Source organism: Pristiophorus japonicus, chromosome 16 (genome assembly GCF_044704955.1).
Source record: "Pristiophorus japonicus isolate sPriJap1 chromosome 16, sPriJap1.hap1, whole genome shotgun sequence".
Taxonomy (NCBI): domain Eukaryota; kingdom Metazoa; phylum Chordata; class Chondrichthyes; family Pristiophoridae; genus Pristiophorus; species Pristiophorus japonicus.
In genome coordinates this window covers 73321203-73335929 of record NC_091992.1, presented here as the reverse complement: position 1 = coordinate 73335929, position 14727 = coordinate 73321203, and the positions used below count along the sequence as shown (strand labels likewise).

At 47.9% G+C, this 14727-nt stretch overlaps 1 protein-coding gene across 1 annotated transcript in view; it reads right to left on the bottom strand.

The window, feature by feature from the left end:
* Positions 1-3626: 3626 nt before the first annotated feature.
* Positions 3627-14727, bottom strand: part of mycbpap (mycbp associated protein) — a 158422-nt gene continuing 147321 nt past the window's right edge. The window contains exons 18-19 of the mRNA XM_070857425.1: positions 5758-5934; positions 3627-3829 (exon numbers count right to left, since the gene is read on the bottom strand). Coding sequence (XP_070713526.1) covers positions 3731-3829; positions 5758-5934 — 276 coding nt within the window. The 3' untranslated portion in view covers positions 3627-3730. The remainder of the gene's footprint in view (positions 3830-5757; positions 5935-14727) is intronic.

Genomic DNA, 14727 nt, shown 5'->3' with positions numbered 1-14727 from the left:
ATCCACCGAGGACAACACCTTGACATCATTCCAGTTCCACTTGATTTTCTCGAGCCAATTCCTGCTGAACAGCATAGGACCAGTACCTGGGACTATCCATAATGGTAGATCATGAACCACACTTTGACTACTGCACTGCCAATCACTGGTATGAGTTCCTTAGTGTAAGTACGCAACTTGGCATTGACTGGGCTCAGCTTAGGCTTCACAGCCTCAGTGTCCTACAGCTTGTCGGAAGTCTTTTAGCTCATTATCGACTGGCTCGCACCCGTGTCCAGCTCCATTGATACAGGCTCGCCATTCAGCTTCACATTAACGGTTATCGGCTGGATCTTTCCCAAGAACGAATACAGACCATACACTTCCTCCCTGGGTTGTGTATCCGGGCCAGCACTGGACTGATCATCATCAGCAATGTGATGAGCAGCAGCACGCTTGCTCAGTTGTGTGCGCATTCTCTGAAGGTGCCCCACTTTCGAACAGCCATTACAGGCGTATTGTTTAAACCGACACTGATGAGACTGATGATTGCCCTCACAACGCTAACAGGGTGAAATCAGATTCGTGCCATTTGGCGGACTCTGAACAGCTACAGGTTTCACATAAGCAGTCGAGTAGGCCCTGCCAAGATGACATGCTCTTGTTTACAGTACTTGCCATGGAAATCCGACTCTTCGATGATATCTGCCTCAAATTATCATCAGTCGTCCTGCATGCCTGGGCAGTCGCGATGGCCTTTCTCAAATCCAGCTTCGCTTCGGCCAATAACTTCCGTGGTTGATGCCTATCACAAAGAAATCTTGCAGCATGTCTTCCAACATGGTCCCGAACTTACACGGCTCAGCAAGACCTCGCAGGTCGGCGACGATTCCCTACACATCCTGGCCCTCAGCACGAACATGCATTTAGAAGCGATAGCGTGAGATGATGATTCCTTCTTTTGGCTTAAGATGGTCATGCACCAAAGCACTCAAATCCTCGTAATCTTTGCACATTGGAAGTAAAGGCGAGAGAAGGTTCTTCATAAGGCCGTAAATTTTCGGACCACAAACGGTGAGGAAAACCGCCCTGCGCCTGACTGCGTCAGCCTCTCTCTCCATTTTGTTGGCCACAAAATACTGATCCAGGCGGTCAATAAAACCCGCCCAATCCTCGCCATCCGCAAATCTCTCCAGAATTCCAATAGTGCCCATTGTACATGCGAAGGTCCTTAAGTTACCTCGTCGCCAAATGTAATGACTCAAGAGTCTTATTACTGTAAACGGCCTGAGGTGTAAACCTGATCCAACTTTATTCGCGCCCAAAGTACCCGTGTGACATAGTACCGGTGCTTATATACCAGTGACTGCGCACATGCGTGTACAGTCCGATGACCTCCGACAGTGGCGCCCCCTGGTGTCTGGTGACCCCAAGCATCAATACATAACAGATAATCCTTGCCACTGGACCAAGACCTAGCTCGATCAAGCCCATGTGGTGGCTGGTGTGCAATGGCCACCACACATTAAAAAAGTCCACGCACAGGCATCTTCCACCCTTCAACATGTAGTTCAGGACCTGGAATATTAGGTCCTTCATTGAAACACCTGTGAACTCATCCTTTTTTGGCATGGAAGCAAGTCATCCTCGCTTCGAGGGACCGCCTATGATGATGATGACATAAAGAGGTTACTCACGAGTTAAAAGCTCACAGGGTTGGGGTAATATATTAATATGGATAGAGGATTGGTTAACGAACAGAATACAGAGTTGGGATAAATGGGTCATTCTCCGGTTGGCAAACAGTGACTAGTGGGGTGCCGCAGGGATCGGTGCTGGGGCCTCAACTATTTACAATCTATATTAATGACTTGGATGAAGGGACCGAGTGTAATGTAGCCAAGTTTGCTGATGATACAAGGATGGGTGGGAAAGCAAATTGTGAGGAGGACACAAAAAATCTGCAAAGGGATATAGACAGGCTAAGTGAGTGGGCAAAAATCATTCAGATGGAGTATAATGTGGGAAAATGTGAGGTTATCCACTTTGGCAGAAATAATAGAAAAGCAAATTATAATTTAAATGGAGAAAAATTGCAAAGTGCTGCAGTACAGAGAGACCTGGGGATCCTTGTGCATGAATCACAAAAAGTTAGCATGTGGGTACAGCAAGTAATCAGGAAGGCAAATGGAATGTTGGCCTTTATTGCAAGGGGGAGAGAGTAGAGAAGCAGAGAAGTCCTGCTACAACTGTACAGGGTATTGGTGAGACCACACCTGGAGTACTGTGTACAGTTTTGGTCTCCGTATTTAAGGAAGGATATACTTGCATTGGAGGCTGTTCAGAGTGGGTTCACTATGTTGATTCTGGAGATGAGGAGGTTGACTTATGAAGATAGGTTGAGTAGGTTGGGTCTATACACATTGGAGTTCACAAGAATGAGAGGTGATCTTATTGAAACTTATAAGATAAAGAGGGGGCTCGACAAGGTGGATGCAGAGAGGATGTTTCCACTCATCGGGGAAACTAAAACTAGGTGTCTTAGAATAAGGGGTCGCCCATTTAAAACTGAGATGAGGAGAAATTTCTTCTCTCAGAGGGTTGTAAATCTGCCCCAGAGAGCTGTGGAGGCTGGGTCACTGAATATATTTAAGGTGGAGATAGATTTTTAAGCGATAAGGGAGTAAAGGGTTATGGAGAGCGGGCAGGGAAGTGAAGCTGAGTCCATGGTCAGATCAACCATGATCTTATTAAATGGTGGAGCAGGCTTGAGCGGCTGTATGGCCTACTCCTGCTCCTATTTCTTATGTTCTTACATGCACCTGAGAGGGCAGACAGTGCCTCGGTTTAACATCAAATCCAACAGACAGATCTGAAAGAACTTATTGATATCAGTCCTAAATTTACTTTTACCAGTTTGCCCTGTGCTGCTTTGCCATTGTGTGTACAATCTCGTATAGCTCGATCATACTGATTCTACAGCCTGAAGGGGCTGGATTCACCTCCCGTCCATGAGTCTGCAGCTGAGCACGCTCTCTGCTTGCCCACGTGACACCAACACTCATCCACTAAAGTTTCCCACGGGGAGGACGGGAGGGAGATTGAGCTGTGCAGCACTGTTTAAAGGGGTGCATGTTCTGCACACGGAGAATGAAGGGCTCCCAGGTTTTCTGATTCACCCATTGATGTGTTACTATGAAAAGTAAGAGCCAGACTGGCTGTTGTTCACTTCACTGTTTTACTTAAATAAAAGTATCTGTTGGATTAGAGCCCGGTTCTTGGCCTGATTGTGTGTATATTCAGTCCGTCTGCATTGCAGAGACTTGCATGGTGGCACATGAGATAATCCAGCAGCAGAATGAGCGTTCTCCATTACAATCTCTGGCTCTTGATATTGTTTACTGAGATCTGCGGCAGAATGGGGTGCACTCCAGATTGTAGGGCTCACAAGGCCCACTTACAGGAGGAGCAGGTGACCACTGAACCCAATAAAAGAGCTAATGTAGAAAACCTAAATGAGGAATGATGTCTTGAATGAGGTGCTTCGGGGGTCGGGGGGATCGGAGGTTTAGTGCTTTTGGTACCAAACTGTAGTATCAGTATCTTCAGAAGAGGAAGAATATTGGGAAAAAAAACATAAAGCCCCATTTTCTTAAAATTTTAATAACATTTTCACAAATATATAGAAACCTAACATTAACAGCAATGTCAACTCTGTGCTACAGCTACATGCTTGTAGCTCCATACACACTCAAACACATTTATCCAGCGGCTTTGCCTGCCGCTGCAGCTGCAGCTCCTCAAAGAGAAGGGAAACATCATTCATCATGTTTGATATCAGTGCATAGACCTGCGAGGGGAGAAACAGAGAGTTCATGAGCAATGAGCTGCATACATCTCAGTGAGGGGCTGAGGCATCAGTTGGCAGTGAGGGCCGGGGGGAAGAGAGCGCGAGGGGAAGGGGGAGGGAGCGAGGGGGAGGGAGCGAGGGGGCGAGGGGAAGGGGGAGAGAGCGAGGGGAAGGGGGAGAGAGCGAGGGGAAGGGGGAGGGAGTGAGGGGAAGGGGGAGGGAGCGAGGGGAAGGGGGAGGGAGCGAGGGGAAGGGGGAGGGAGCGAGGGGAAGGGGGAAGGAGCGAGGGGAAGGGGGAAGGGGCGAGGGGAAGGGGGAGGAAGCGAGGGGAAGGGGGAGGGAGCGAGGGGAAGGGGGAGAGAGCGAGGGGGCGAGGGGAAGGGGAGGGAGCGAGGGGAAGGGGGAGGGAGCGAGGGGAAGGGAGCGAGGGGACGAGGGGAAGGGAGCGAGGGGAGGAGGGAGAGAGCGAGGGGAGGAGGGAGAGAGCGAGGGGAGGAGGGGGAGCGAGTGGGAGGGAGAGGGAGATGGGAAGAGAGGAGGAGAGACGGGACGTGAAAGGGAGGGGGAGACAGAGAGGGAGGGGAGGGCGATGGATAGATGGGGTAAGAGAGGGGGCGGCAGAAAGAGAGTGGGTGGGGGGGGTGTGGGGGAGGGAGAGGGAGAGGTGACCAAGCCAGCCAAGGTCAGAATCAAGTTTGATTGCATCACCCTGCTGACATTAACTGACTAGGCCCACAAGAAGATTGGCCCATGAAACCATCTGTCATGTGCCATTGTCTTCAGAGGGCATGACAAAACATGGTGAGTTGGTCAGAGGAGAAATGAAATAACCCAGCAGAGCAGTGGGAACCTCGGGAGTTCAGTGTGTGGGAGTTAAGCTAGACTGGAAGAATGAGGGTGAGCAGACCAGAAGGGTGATTACATTTCTGCCTCATTTACTCTCACATTGATCGGGATTATATTACAACTGTGTCTAAAATATCGACAAATCTGTTACTAAAAGAGTTAGATGAAGAAGGGCAGGAGGAGACTGGAGCATAAGCACCAGCACCCGTTGGGCTGAATAGCCTGTTTCTGTGCTGTAAATTTGATGTCATTCTGTGATTAATACATGGTGCTGCCCCTGCCCAGCATAAAATCTACCCCAAAATATTATACCAACGGCAAACTGTAAGGGGCTGCAGCTTCAACACAGTGAAGAGACACAAGACAGCCCTAAAAATGGAAGATGTTTACTAATTTCCTGCCCCCTTTCTTTATATAAAAGGTGCTGACACGTGCTATCTGTTTCCTGATACCTCACATATGAGTACAGTGGGTAGATCTTTGGAACTGTATCTCAGCACCAGTCGGCACCTTCAGCAGGGAAACTCACAGGCAGAATGGATCAACAGCACATCGGTAGGGTTCTGAAGCAGGCAGTGGGTTTCTCAGTGAACACACCCCTCGTTCTGTCCCCATCTGGAGTCGGTCTGCGAGTGCTGGCAGGCCTCTGTTAACTTGGCCAGTGAGAGTTTCGCAGACTATTCGACCATGGTGTGGCTATCGCAGCTGAGCCTGAACCATCCTGGCCCAATGTTCGCGCACCTAACCTTCCAACGGCAGTCAATGGCCATCGCCCCGAGTGTTGCCCTTGGCCTTGAGGCCACTAAAGCCAATTGAAGCACTGCTACTGCCACTGCACTAGCTCATCGCTGACCGGGAGTTAAACCTGGTGGGCCTTTGTCAGTATAACTTAGCTCCACACTAGGGTGCAATAAATGTGTGATTTTGCTACCAACATCAACTATTGGACAACCCTAAACTTCTTTCTCCTGCCCCCCCCCTGCCACCACCACCAGTAACAGTGTTTTCAAGAAACGTTGTCTCTCTTTCATTGTGCAGGATATCATGTAACGGTGAAGACAATAGTTTGTTGAGATTCTCACCTCTGTGTATAGTTTCTCTATGTATAATGCCTGTATGATGGGCTCCCCCTGACTTTGGTCTTGGTCTTGATCAAGGTTTTCCTTGGATGCTATCATCTGCTTGCTGCCCCTGGCTGACAAGGGAGTGATAGATCTCTTATCATCTTTGGCCTTGACCTTTTTGGCAGACGAGCGTTTCTATAAGAAGGATGGCACAGGTTAGTAATGCGCAGAGAACTAGAGCTCTGCTTTCACTACCCGACAACCCACACACCCTTGTCACAGGTGGTATTAAAATAGGAGGCATAATAAATAATAAGATGGATAAGATGGTGGAACGGGCAAAGAGGTATTCAATGAAAAGGCCAAATGGAATTCAATGTCAGTGAGTGTGAGATGGTACATTTTCATTCAAAATAAAGAATGATACTTTGAATGGAGGAAAGTGGCATGATATGGACAACAACAACTTTTATTTATATAGCGCCTTTAACGTAGTAAAACGTTCCAAGGCACTTCTCAGGAGTGTGAAAAGATAAAACAAGTAAATTTGACACCGAGCCACATAAGAAATTACGGCAGATGACCAAAGGCTTGATCAAAGAGATAGGTTTTAAGGAGCGTCTTAAAGGAGAAGAGAGAGGTAGAGAGGCGGAGAGGTTTGGGGAGGGAGTTCCAGAGCTTGGGGCCCAGGCAACAGAGGTCACGGCCACCGATGATTGAGCGATTATAATCAGGGATGCTCAAGAGGGCATAATTAGAGGAGCGCAGACATCTCGTGGAGTTGTGAGGCTGGAGGAGATTACAGAGATAGGGAGGTGCGGGGCCATGGAGGGATTTGTAAACAAGGATGGGAATTTTGAAATCGAGACATTGCTTAATGTAGGTCAGCGAGCATAGGAGGTGATGGGTGAGCGGGACTTGGTGCGAGTTAGGACACAGGCAGCCGTTTTGGATGATCTCATGTTTACATAGGGTAGAATGTGGGAGGCCAGCCAGGAGTGCGTTGGAATAGTCAAGTCTAGAGGTAACAGATATGGATGAGGGTTTCAGCAGCAGATGAGCTGAGGCAGGGGGTGGAGATGCGCAATGTTACGGAGGTGGAAATAGGCGGTCTTAGTTATGTCGCGGATATGTGGCTGGAAGCTCATTTCAGGTTCAAATATGACACCTAGATTGCGAACAGATGCTAGGGAGAGGGATGGAGTCAGTGGCTAGGGAACGTAGTTTGTGGTGGGGACCAAAGACAATGGCTTCGGCCTTCCCAATATTTAATTGGAGAACATTTCTGCTCATCCAGTACTGGATGTCAGACAAGCAGACGGACAATTTGGAGATCGTGGAGGGGTCGAGAGAAGTGGTGGTGAGGTAGAGCTGGGTGTCGTCAGCGTTCATGTGGAAACTGACTCTGTGTTTTCAGATGAAATCGCAACATGTAGATGGGAAATAGGAGGGGGCCAAGGATAGATCCTTGGGGGACACCAGAGGTAACGATGCGGGGACGGGCAGAGAAGCCGTTGCAGGTGATTCTCAGGCTATGATTAGATAGATAAGAATGGAACCAGGCGAGTGCAGTCCCACCCAGCTGGACGATGGTGGAGAGGCGTTGGAGGAGGATGGAGTGGTCAACTGTGTCAAAGGCTGCAGACAGGTCGAGAAGGTCGAGGAGGGATAGTTTGCCTTTGTCACAGTCACAAAGGATGTCATTTGTGACTTTGATGAGAGCTGTTTTGGTACTGTGGCAGGGGCGGAAACCAAATTGAAGCAATTCAAACATCAAGTTCTGGGAATAATGGGCACGGATTTGGGAGGCGACAACACATACAAAGGATTTGGAGAGGAAAGGGAGGTTGGAGATGAGACGGTAGCTTGCATGTACAGTGGGGTCAAGGGTTTGTTTTTGAGGAGTGTGGTGATGACCGCAGATTTGAAGGAGAGGGGGACAGTACCTGAGGACCGAGAACCGTTAACAATGTCGGCTAACATGGGAGCCAGAAAAGCAAATTTAATGGTAAGCAGTTTAGTGGGAATAGGGTCGAGGGAGCAGGAATTGGGTCTCATGGACAGGATGAGCGTGGAGCAGTCAAGAGGAAAGATCAGAGAGAAACTAGAGAAAGATGTGAGTTCACGGCTAGGGCAGGTGGGAGCCTCAGAGGAAGTTTGGCCCGGTGGGCATGGGGAAGGAAGGGAACTCGCCGAGGCAGCTGATCAGATGGTCCCAATCTTTGAGACAAAGTCGTCCATGAGCTCCTCACACTTGTTGGAGGTGAGTGGTGGAGACAGGGAAGAGGGGTGTAAGGAGATAGTTAACAGTAGAGAATAGTAGCTGGGGGTTATCTTTGCATTCCAGAATGATCCTGGGATAGTGAGCAGTTTGGCAAATGAGAGCAGGACCCGATAATGCTTTATGTGTTCCAGTCTGATCTGGCGGTGAATGGCTAAACCAGTTGTCCGCCACATCCGCTCAAGTCTGCGCCCCTTGGACTTGAGGGAGCGAAGATGAGGGCTGTACCGGGGGAACGGTGAGGGTGGGAGAGAGTAATGGTTTTAATAGGGACTCGGGCATCAAAGGCCGTGGTGAGGGTGTGGCTGGGGAATGTTGGTGAAAGGAGGGCCGGAGGGTGGACAGTTTGGAGTTGATAAGTGCAGTTGTGAGAGAGTTTTTTCCAGGGGCGGATGCAGAAGGAAGTAGGGTTGGGTGGGGGAAGGGGGATGTGGGTCAGAGCTGGCCTTATCTATAAGTGACCCGGTCGGAATAGCGAGGCCACGAGAGATGGCAAGGTCGAGGGGGTGGCCGTGAATCTAGGTTGAGGAGTTCACATGGAGGGAGAGATTAAGGGAGGACAGGAAGGCAGTGAACTGAGAGGAGAGGGAGCATGATGAGTTGAGATGGAGGTTGAAATCACTGAGGATGAGAAGTCGCTCGGTGCGAAGGCTGAGGGAGGAAAGCGGTGAAGATTTTATCACACTTGGGCGGGCGGGAGAGAACGAGGATTTGAAATGAGAGGCGAGAGGGGTGGAATAGGGTGAAATGTTTAAAGGAGGAGAAGGTGGCGGAGGTGTCGGGGGACAGACCAAGGTGTGATTTGGTGATGAGAGCCACACTGCCACCATGGTGGTCTGGGCGGGGCAAGTGGTGGAAGGTATAGCCGGGTGGGGAGGCTTCGTTTAAGGGCAAGGTATCATCGCCCCTCAGCCAAGTTTCCGTCAGGGCCATGATGTCGATGCAATCATCCACGATCGGCTCATGGATTGCAAGGGCCTTGTTCGCAAGTGAACGGACGTTCTGCAAGGAGATGCGGAGAGGGTCGGTGATGGCTGATCCACTGCCAGTGTCCACAGGGTCAGCGCTTGGAGGGGTGAGTTGGATGGGGAGGAGATTGCCACGGTTAGCCCCCACCCGGGCAAGCTGGGCGGCAAGGTCGGTGAGAGAGGATAGGACAGTCGGGGTTCCTGTTCGTGAGGAGATAGCGATGAGTGTCACGGTTGGGCCCTTCGGAGGATGCCAAGAGAGACAGAGGGAAGCTGTGGGCTTATCCAGGAGGGAGTGGAGCCTGGGACGGCCGCAGGAGAGCAGGAAGGTCAAAGAGTAATGAAGGGTTGGGGTCGGGATTGAGAGGGCAGAGTATCCAAGAGGAGAGATAAATGGCAGTATGACGACAGGAGAGAGCAGTCAGGGAGGGAGAGAGAGAAAAGAAAAAGCGGGAGAAGGAAGTGGGAACAGAAGCGAACGGCTCGGGTCCGGAACAGCAGCTAAAATGTGCCGCAAATAGAACAGGGAAAACTAGATTTACATAGAGAATAGGGAATAGGTTGATGACAATAGTAGAATCAGTATAATTAAGATCAATTATATTAAAACAAAATTGATTAATATATCGATTAATTATAAGTAAGATCAGAACTTGAGTAATTGAAAAGTTAAATCAGTCTCTAGCTGTCTCATTAAATCATTCTCCGGTAGATCTAAAGGCACAATGAGAAGTCACTATTCCAAAGACCGTTGATCCAACTGCCAGTAAAAAAAAGAATCTTGAGGCGATTTAAATAGAGACCCCTCTCTCCTGTGAGATTGAGAGACAGTTTGAAAGAAAATCAATTTGAAAGAAAATCTTGAAACAAGTTCCCAGAAATAAACCAAAAATGGTCAAGCAGAAGGCTTTGGGGCTTTAGGTTCAGAAGACATTAATAGCAGTATCTCCAATGGATAAGGTCATAACAAGACTGTTGGAATCCTAGACTTTATGGCAAGAGGTAGAGGGTTGGATATTCCGGTCCTTTGCGCTGCGGGTTTCACCGGGAGCGGTGTGAAAGGCGGCGGTGAGGTCTCCAGTGCCCCACCGCGATCCTCCGGTCGGGTTTGCAGCGGCACGGAGCAGCACCGCCGGAGAGAGCTGCACCGGGTGTGCAACGCTCCTGGTTGTGACACCGGCGTGAGTTTGAGCTCCTGCCCGACCCGTCCGCCCAGAAGTGCGCCCGCAATGACCGCCTGGGAAATCAGAGCGGTCCAACGATCCCGGCGGCGGAGAGGAAGGTAAGTGCGAGTGTTTTTTGTTTGAGTTTTTTGTGCGATTTGTATTGCGGTGGCGTGGGCAATGTTTTAGGAATGTTTTGGTGTATATTTTAGGTTCCTCCCACCGCCCAGGCTTCTCTTGGAGTGCTCACGGCTCGGTACTTTAGCTCGGGAATTTCCCTTCCTTGCGTCTAGGTATATAACGCCTCCCTTCGCGCTGTACCCCGACACCCAGATGCCCAAACTTACTGACTAAAACGCAAACTATTTCCGGACGCTAACTTTCCCGCCCCGCTGCCATTATCGCCCCGAGAACATAAAAGCCGAAAATCCAGCCCTATATGGGCGATTTTAAAGAAATGCTTAAAATGATGAAGGAATGGGACAGACTAGATAGAAACGGATCATTTCCAATGATTTAGGAATCTAGGATTCACAGATGTAAAACTGAATGCAAGAGATGGAGGACAGAGAGCAGGAAAAACTTTTTAACGCAGAGAATTGTGAGGCTGTGGAATTCACGAGCAGAATGAGTAATTGAAGCAGAGACCATGTCAACATTTAAGAACAGGTGAGATAAAAAAAAAGGGAATAAAGCGATATGGGAATCGGCCGGGTACTTGGGATTGGAAACGGACAAACAGCAACAGGGACTGGTTGGGCCGGGAGGTCTGTATCTGTGCTGCAATTTCTATGTAGCTCCTTATAGCCATAATCCAACGTCTATTTAGGTGGGGTTGAGCGGCACACTGCAATAGACTTTGCTCTTTCACTTTTAGCATGTGGGTTCAAACCCAGCTTAGACTGAAGGGATGAATGTCTTATCGGTTTGCTGGTTACAATGGTCCCATATGACATCGGTTTGGACAGTCACAATTCAGTTCTTAGCAGGCATAGGCAAATTAAAATGCCCATTACTTTGGCAATGTGACTCAGAATTGGACCATTGGATACTTGAGGATTCTATTCTGGGATGGTACTGAAACACATTACAAGGGCACACCAGAGTGAGTTTTGCTCTGCATCTATTCCAGGTGCCTTCGGCCTGCTTGATACTAAGGGGCAGAGTGCACCAAGGGAAGCTTACAATGCATTTATTAGCCAGATATCTTTATGATGGGAAGATTTGCATTTCCATAGCGTCTTTCTCGACCTCATGATGTCCAAAAGCTTTACAGTCAATGAAGCTCTTTTGAAGTGTAGTCACTGTTGTAATGTAGGAAGTACAACAGCCAATTTGTGTACAGCACGGTCCCACAAACAGCAAAGAGATAATGAACAGATAATCTGTTTTTTTTTTTAAGGTGTTGGTTAAGGGAGAAATGTTGGCCAGGACAACAGGGAGAACTCTCTGCTCTTCTTCGAAATAGTGGCATAAGATCTATTACGCCCACTTTAGAGAGCAGTTGGGGCCTTGGTTTAACCCTCATCCAAAAGATGGCACTTCTGATAGTGTAGCACTCCCTCAGTACTGCACTGGAGTATCAGCCTAGATTTGACTCAGAGGCAAGAGTGCAACCAACTGAGCCATGGATGAGGAACCTGTTTAGCCAAAATGTCATGCTTACTGAGGTATTGTTGTAGAGCCACCAATGGACTACGGATGTAATAATAATAAAGCCATGTGTTGCATCAGTTCTTACTCGGGAGCCATGCAGTTGTGTGCATAAGCTGTGTATCAAGATAGCACAGAATTGACAATGAAGATGGGATTTTGGATTTCCTAACTGAAATTTTTGATGGAGGATAATCCTGCCAACCAACAGAGGCTCTTTGTTTTACAGAAAAACTTAAAAATCCGAGGTAAATTTCGAGTACACATGGCTGAACTGTCGACGTTACCAGAGTGCAGATAGCTGCGCCTATGGGAATAATCGGGCGCTTGGGTGAGTTCCATCGTGACCGAGAAACTTTCAGAGCATATGTGGAGCGGCTAGAAAGGTTTTTCATCGCGAATAGTATCATCGAAGTCCCTAATGATGTAAACTATAACCGGGCAGTTTTAGAAAGAAAACGGGCTATTTTCTTGGCTGAAGAGGGCCCGAGGTGTATGAAACCCTGAAAAATTTGCTTGTTCCCACCAAGCCAAAGGTAACGCCACTGACGGGGATTCTAACCAAGTTAGAACAGCACTACAGTCCTGAGCCCTGGAAATTGCTGAAAGTTATTTTGGAACACTCGATCACTTAAATGACAAGTGTATCAGTGAGTGCCTTGTAGCTTTAAAAAAGCTATCCATTTACTGGCATTTTGGAAACTTTCAGGACCGAGCTTTGCATGATCGCTTCATTTGTGGGTTGAAAAATGAACATATCAGATGCAAATTGTCAACCGCTAGCTTGACTTTTGATTTAGTTTGTCAGGCAGCTATGTCGATGGATATGTCATCAGGAGCACAAGGATATCTAACAGCGATTCACAAAGTATCGTCATCCAAGTCGACGTTGCAGGAACCAGGATACCCATGGAACTCGACACTGGTGCATCCGTGAGCGTAGTACCAGAATTGCTTAGGGCACAGAGTAGACAAAGATGGTTTACATCCAACCAAGGGAAAGCTGGATGCAATCAAAAATGCACCCACTCCCAAAAATGACTCTGAACTTCGATCATTTTTGGGTCTTTTGAATTATTACAGAAAGTTCCTCCCAAATTTGGCTACAGTATTACATCCACTGAATGAGCTGTTAAGAAAACAGGTCCCTTGGAAGGGTCAAAAGAATGCGACACAGCATTCAAAGAGTGTAAAAGTCAGTTAGTAGGGAGCACCATGATGGTTCACTGTGATGTTTCTAAGGAGATCAAGCTAGCGTGTGACGCTTTTCCGTATGGAGTTGAGGCAGTGATCTCTCATGTACTAGATAGTGGGGAGGAGAGACCAATTGCTTTTGCTTCACAGACTCTCAGTGCCAGTGAGCGTAATTATGCGCAGATTGAAAGGGAAGCTTTGGCATTGATTTTTGGGGTCAAGAAGTTTCACAAATACTTGTTTGGTCGTAAGTTTACCATAGTGACTGACCTTAAGCCCCTGACAGCAATCCTCTATCTAAAGTCCCCAGTTCCAACTTGAACTGAAGCTCGAATGCAGACATAGGCTTTGATTTTGTCAACATATAGGTATGACAATCAGCTGATCACAAGAATGCTCATGCTATGTCTAGGTTGCCATCCCCATCACAAGTTACACCCAATAGGGAAGAAGTGTTCACTTTTTCATACATTGATGAGCTGCCAGTCACAGCTGAAGAGATTGGTAGGGCAACCAAACATAACCCAGTTATATCAAAGGTGTATGATTACATAGCAAATGGCTGACCAAACCAAGTATCAGAGAAAGATATTCATCCATACTTCGTTCGTAGGAATTAACTGTCAGTGGATAAAGACTGTATCATGTGGGGAGCAACAGTGGTTATCCCAAATAGATTCAGGTCCAGATTGTTAGGAGATCTTCATGAACAGCACTTGGGAATGTGCTTGACCAAGAGTTTTGCACGCAGTTATTATGGTGGCCAGGTTTAGATAAAGATATAGAGTACATCATCAGTCAGTGTGCAACATGTCAATCAGTGAGCATCAGTACCATTACAGCCATGAAAATGGCCTCGCAGGGTGCGGCTAGGACAGCAATTGTTAATAGTCATTCGAAGTGAGTAGAGATGTTTCCGGTGCGAAAAAGAGCAACAAGCAAAACACGAGGCAATTTGCGAAGATTGTTTTTTTCATAGTAATAGTAGATGTGTTTAGCAGATGGATTGAAGCCTACCCTACCCTGGACAATAAGGCTCAAACTGTTGTTAAGGTGTTAATGAGGGAAATTGTTCCTAGATATGGTATCTCAGCTCGACTGATGACTACCTATGTTCTTTCTCTGACTCAGGCTCTGCGACTAGCTCACAACCAGGTTCAAGATGCTCACCTCGACCTCCCAGTTTTACCTGAATTGTCCCTCGTGGCACCAGGGAAATATGGATTCGGAAGGGATTAGAGCCACAATGGGAGGGGCCTTTTCAGGTGTTACTCACTACCCCCACTGCAGCCACGGTTGAGGGGGAAAGTGCCTGGGTTCACCTGCACCACTGCAAGCTCACCACCCTCTAACGAAACTATTTTACTGGTTATTCTAACTCCTGTTTCTGTTCCAGACTTCCTCTTCTCCATAGCTGAACAAGGCCGTTGGCATCCTAATTGGAACATGGACCAGTTTGAACTTTTACCCGTAGTGATAGACAGCCAGCTACACTGACGGTGACCTGAGAAGAGAGACGGGAAAACTGAACTCTTTTAATCAGCAAAATAATTGGACTATTTATCTGAATCCTGAGCCATAAGATGAAACTGTCTGTATGCCACAGTCTGTATAATAGTGTTGATATATGACAGTTTCGGCGCATGGGAGGGGAGACAGAGACGAGAGCTCCATGTAAACACCTTTTTGTACATGTCTTATGTTTATGCGCAAAATGGGAACTTTTCTA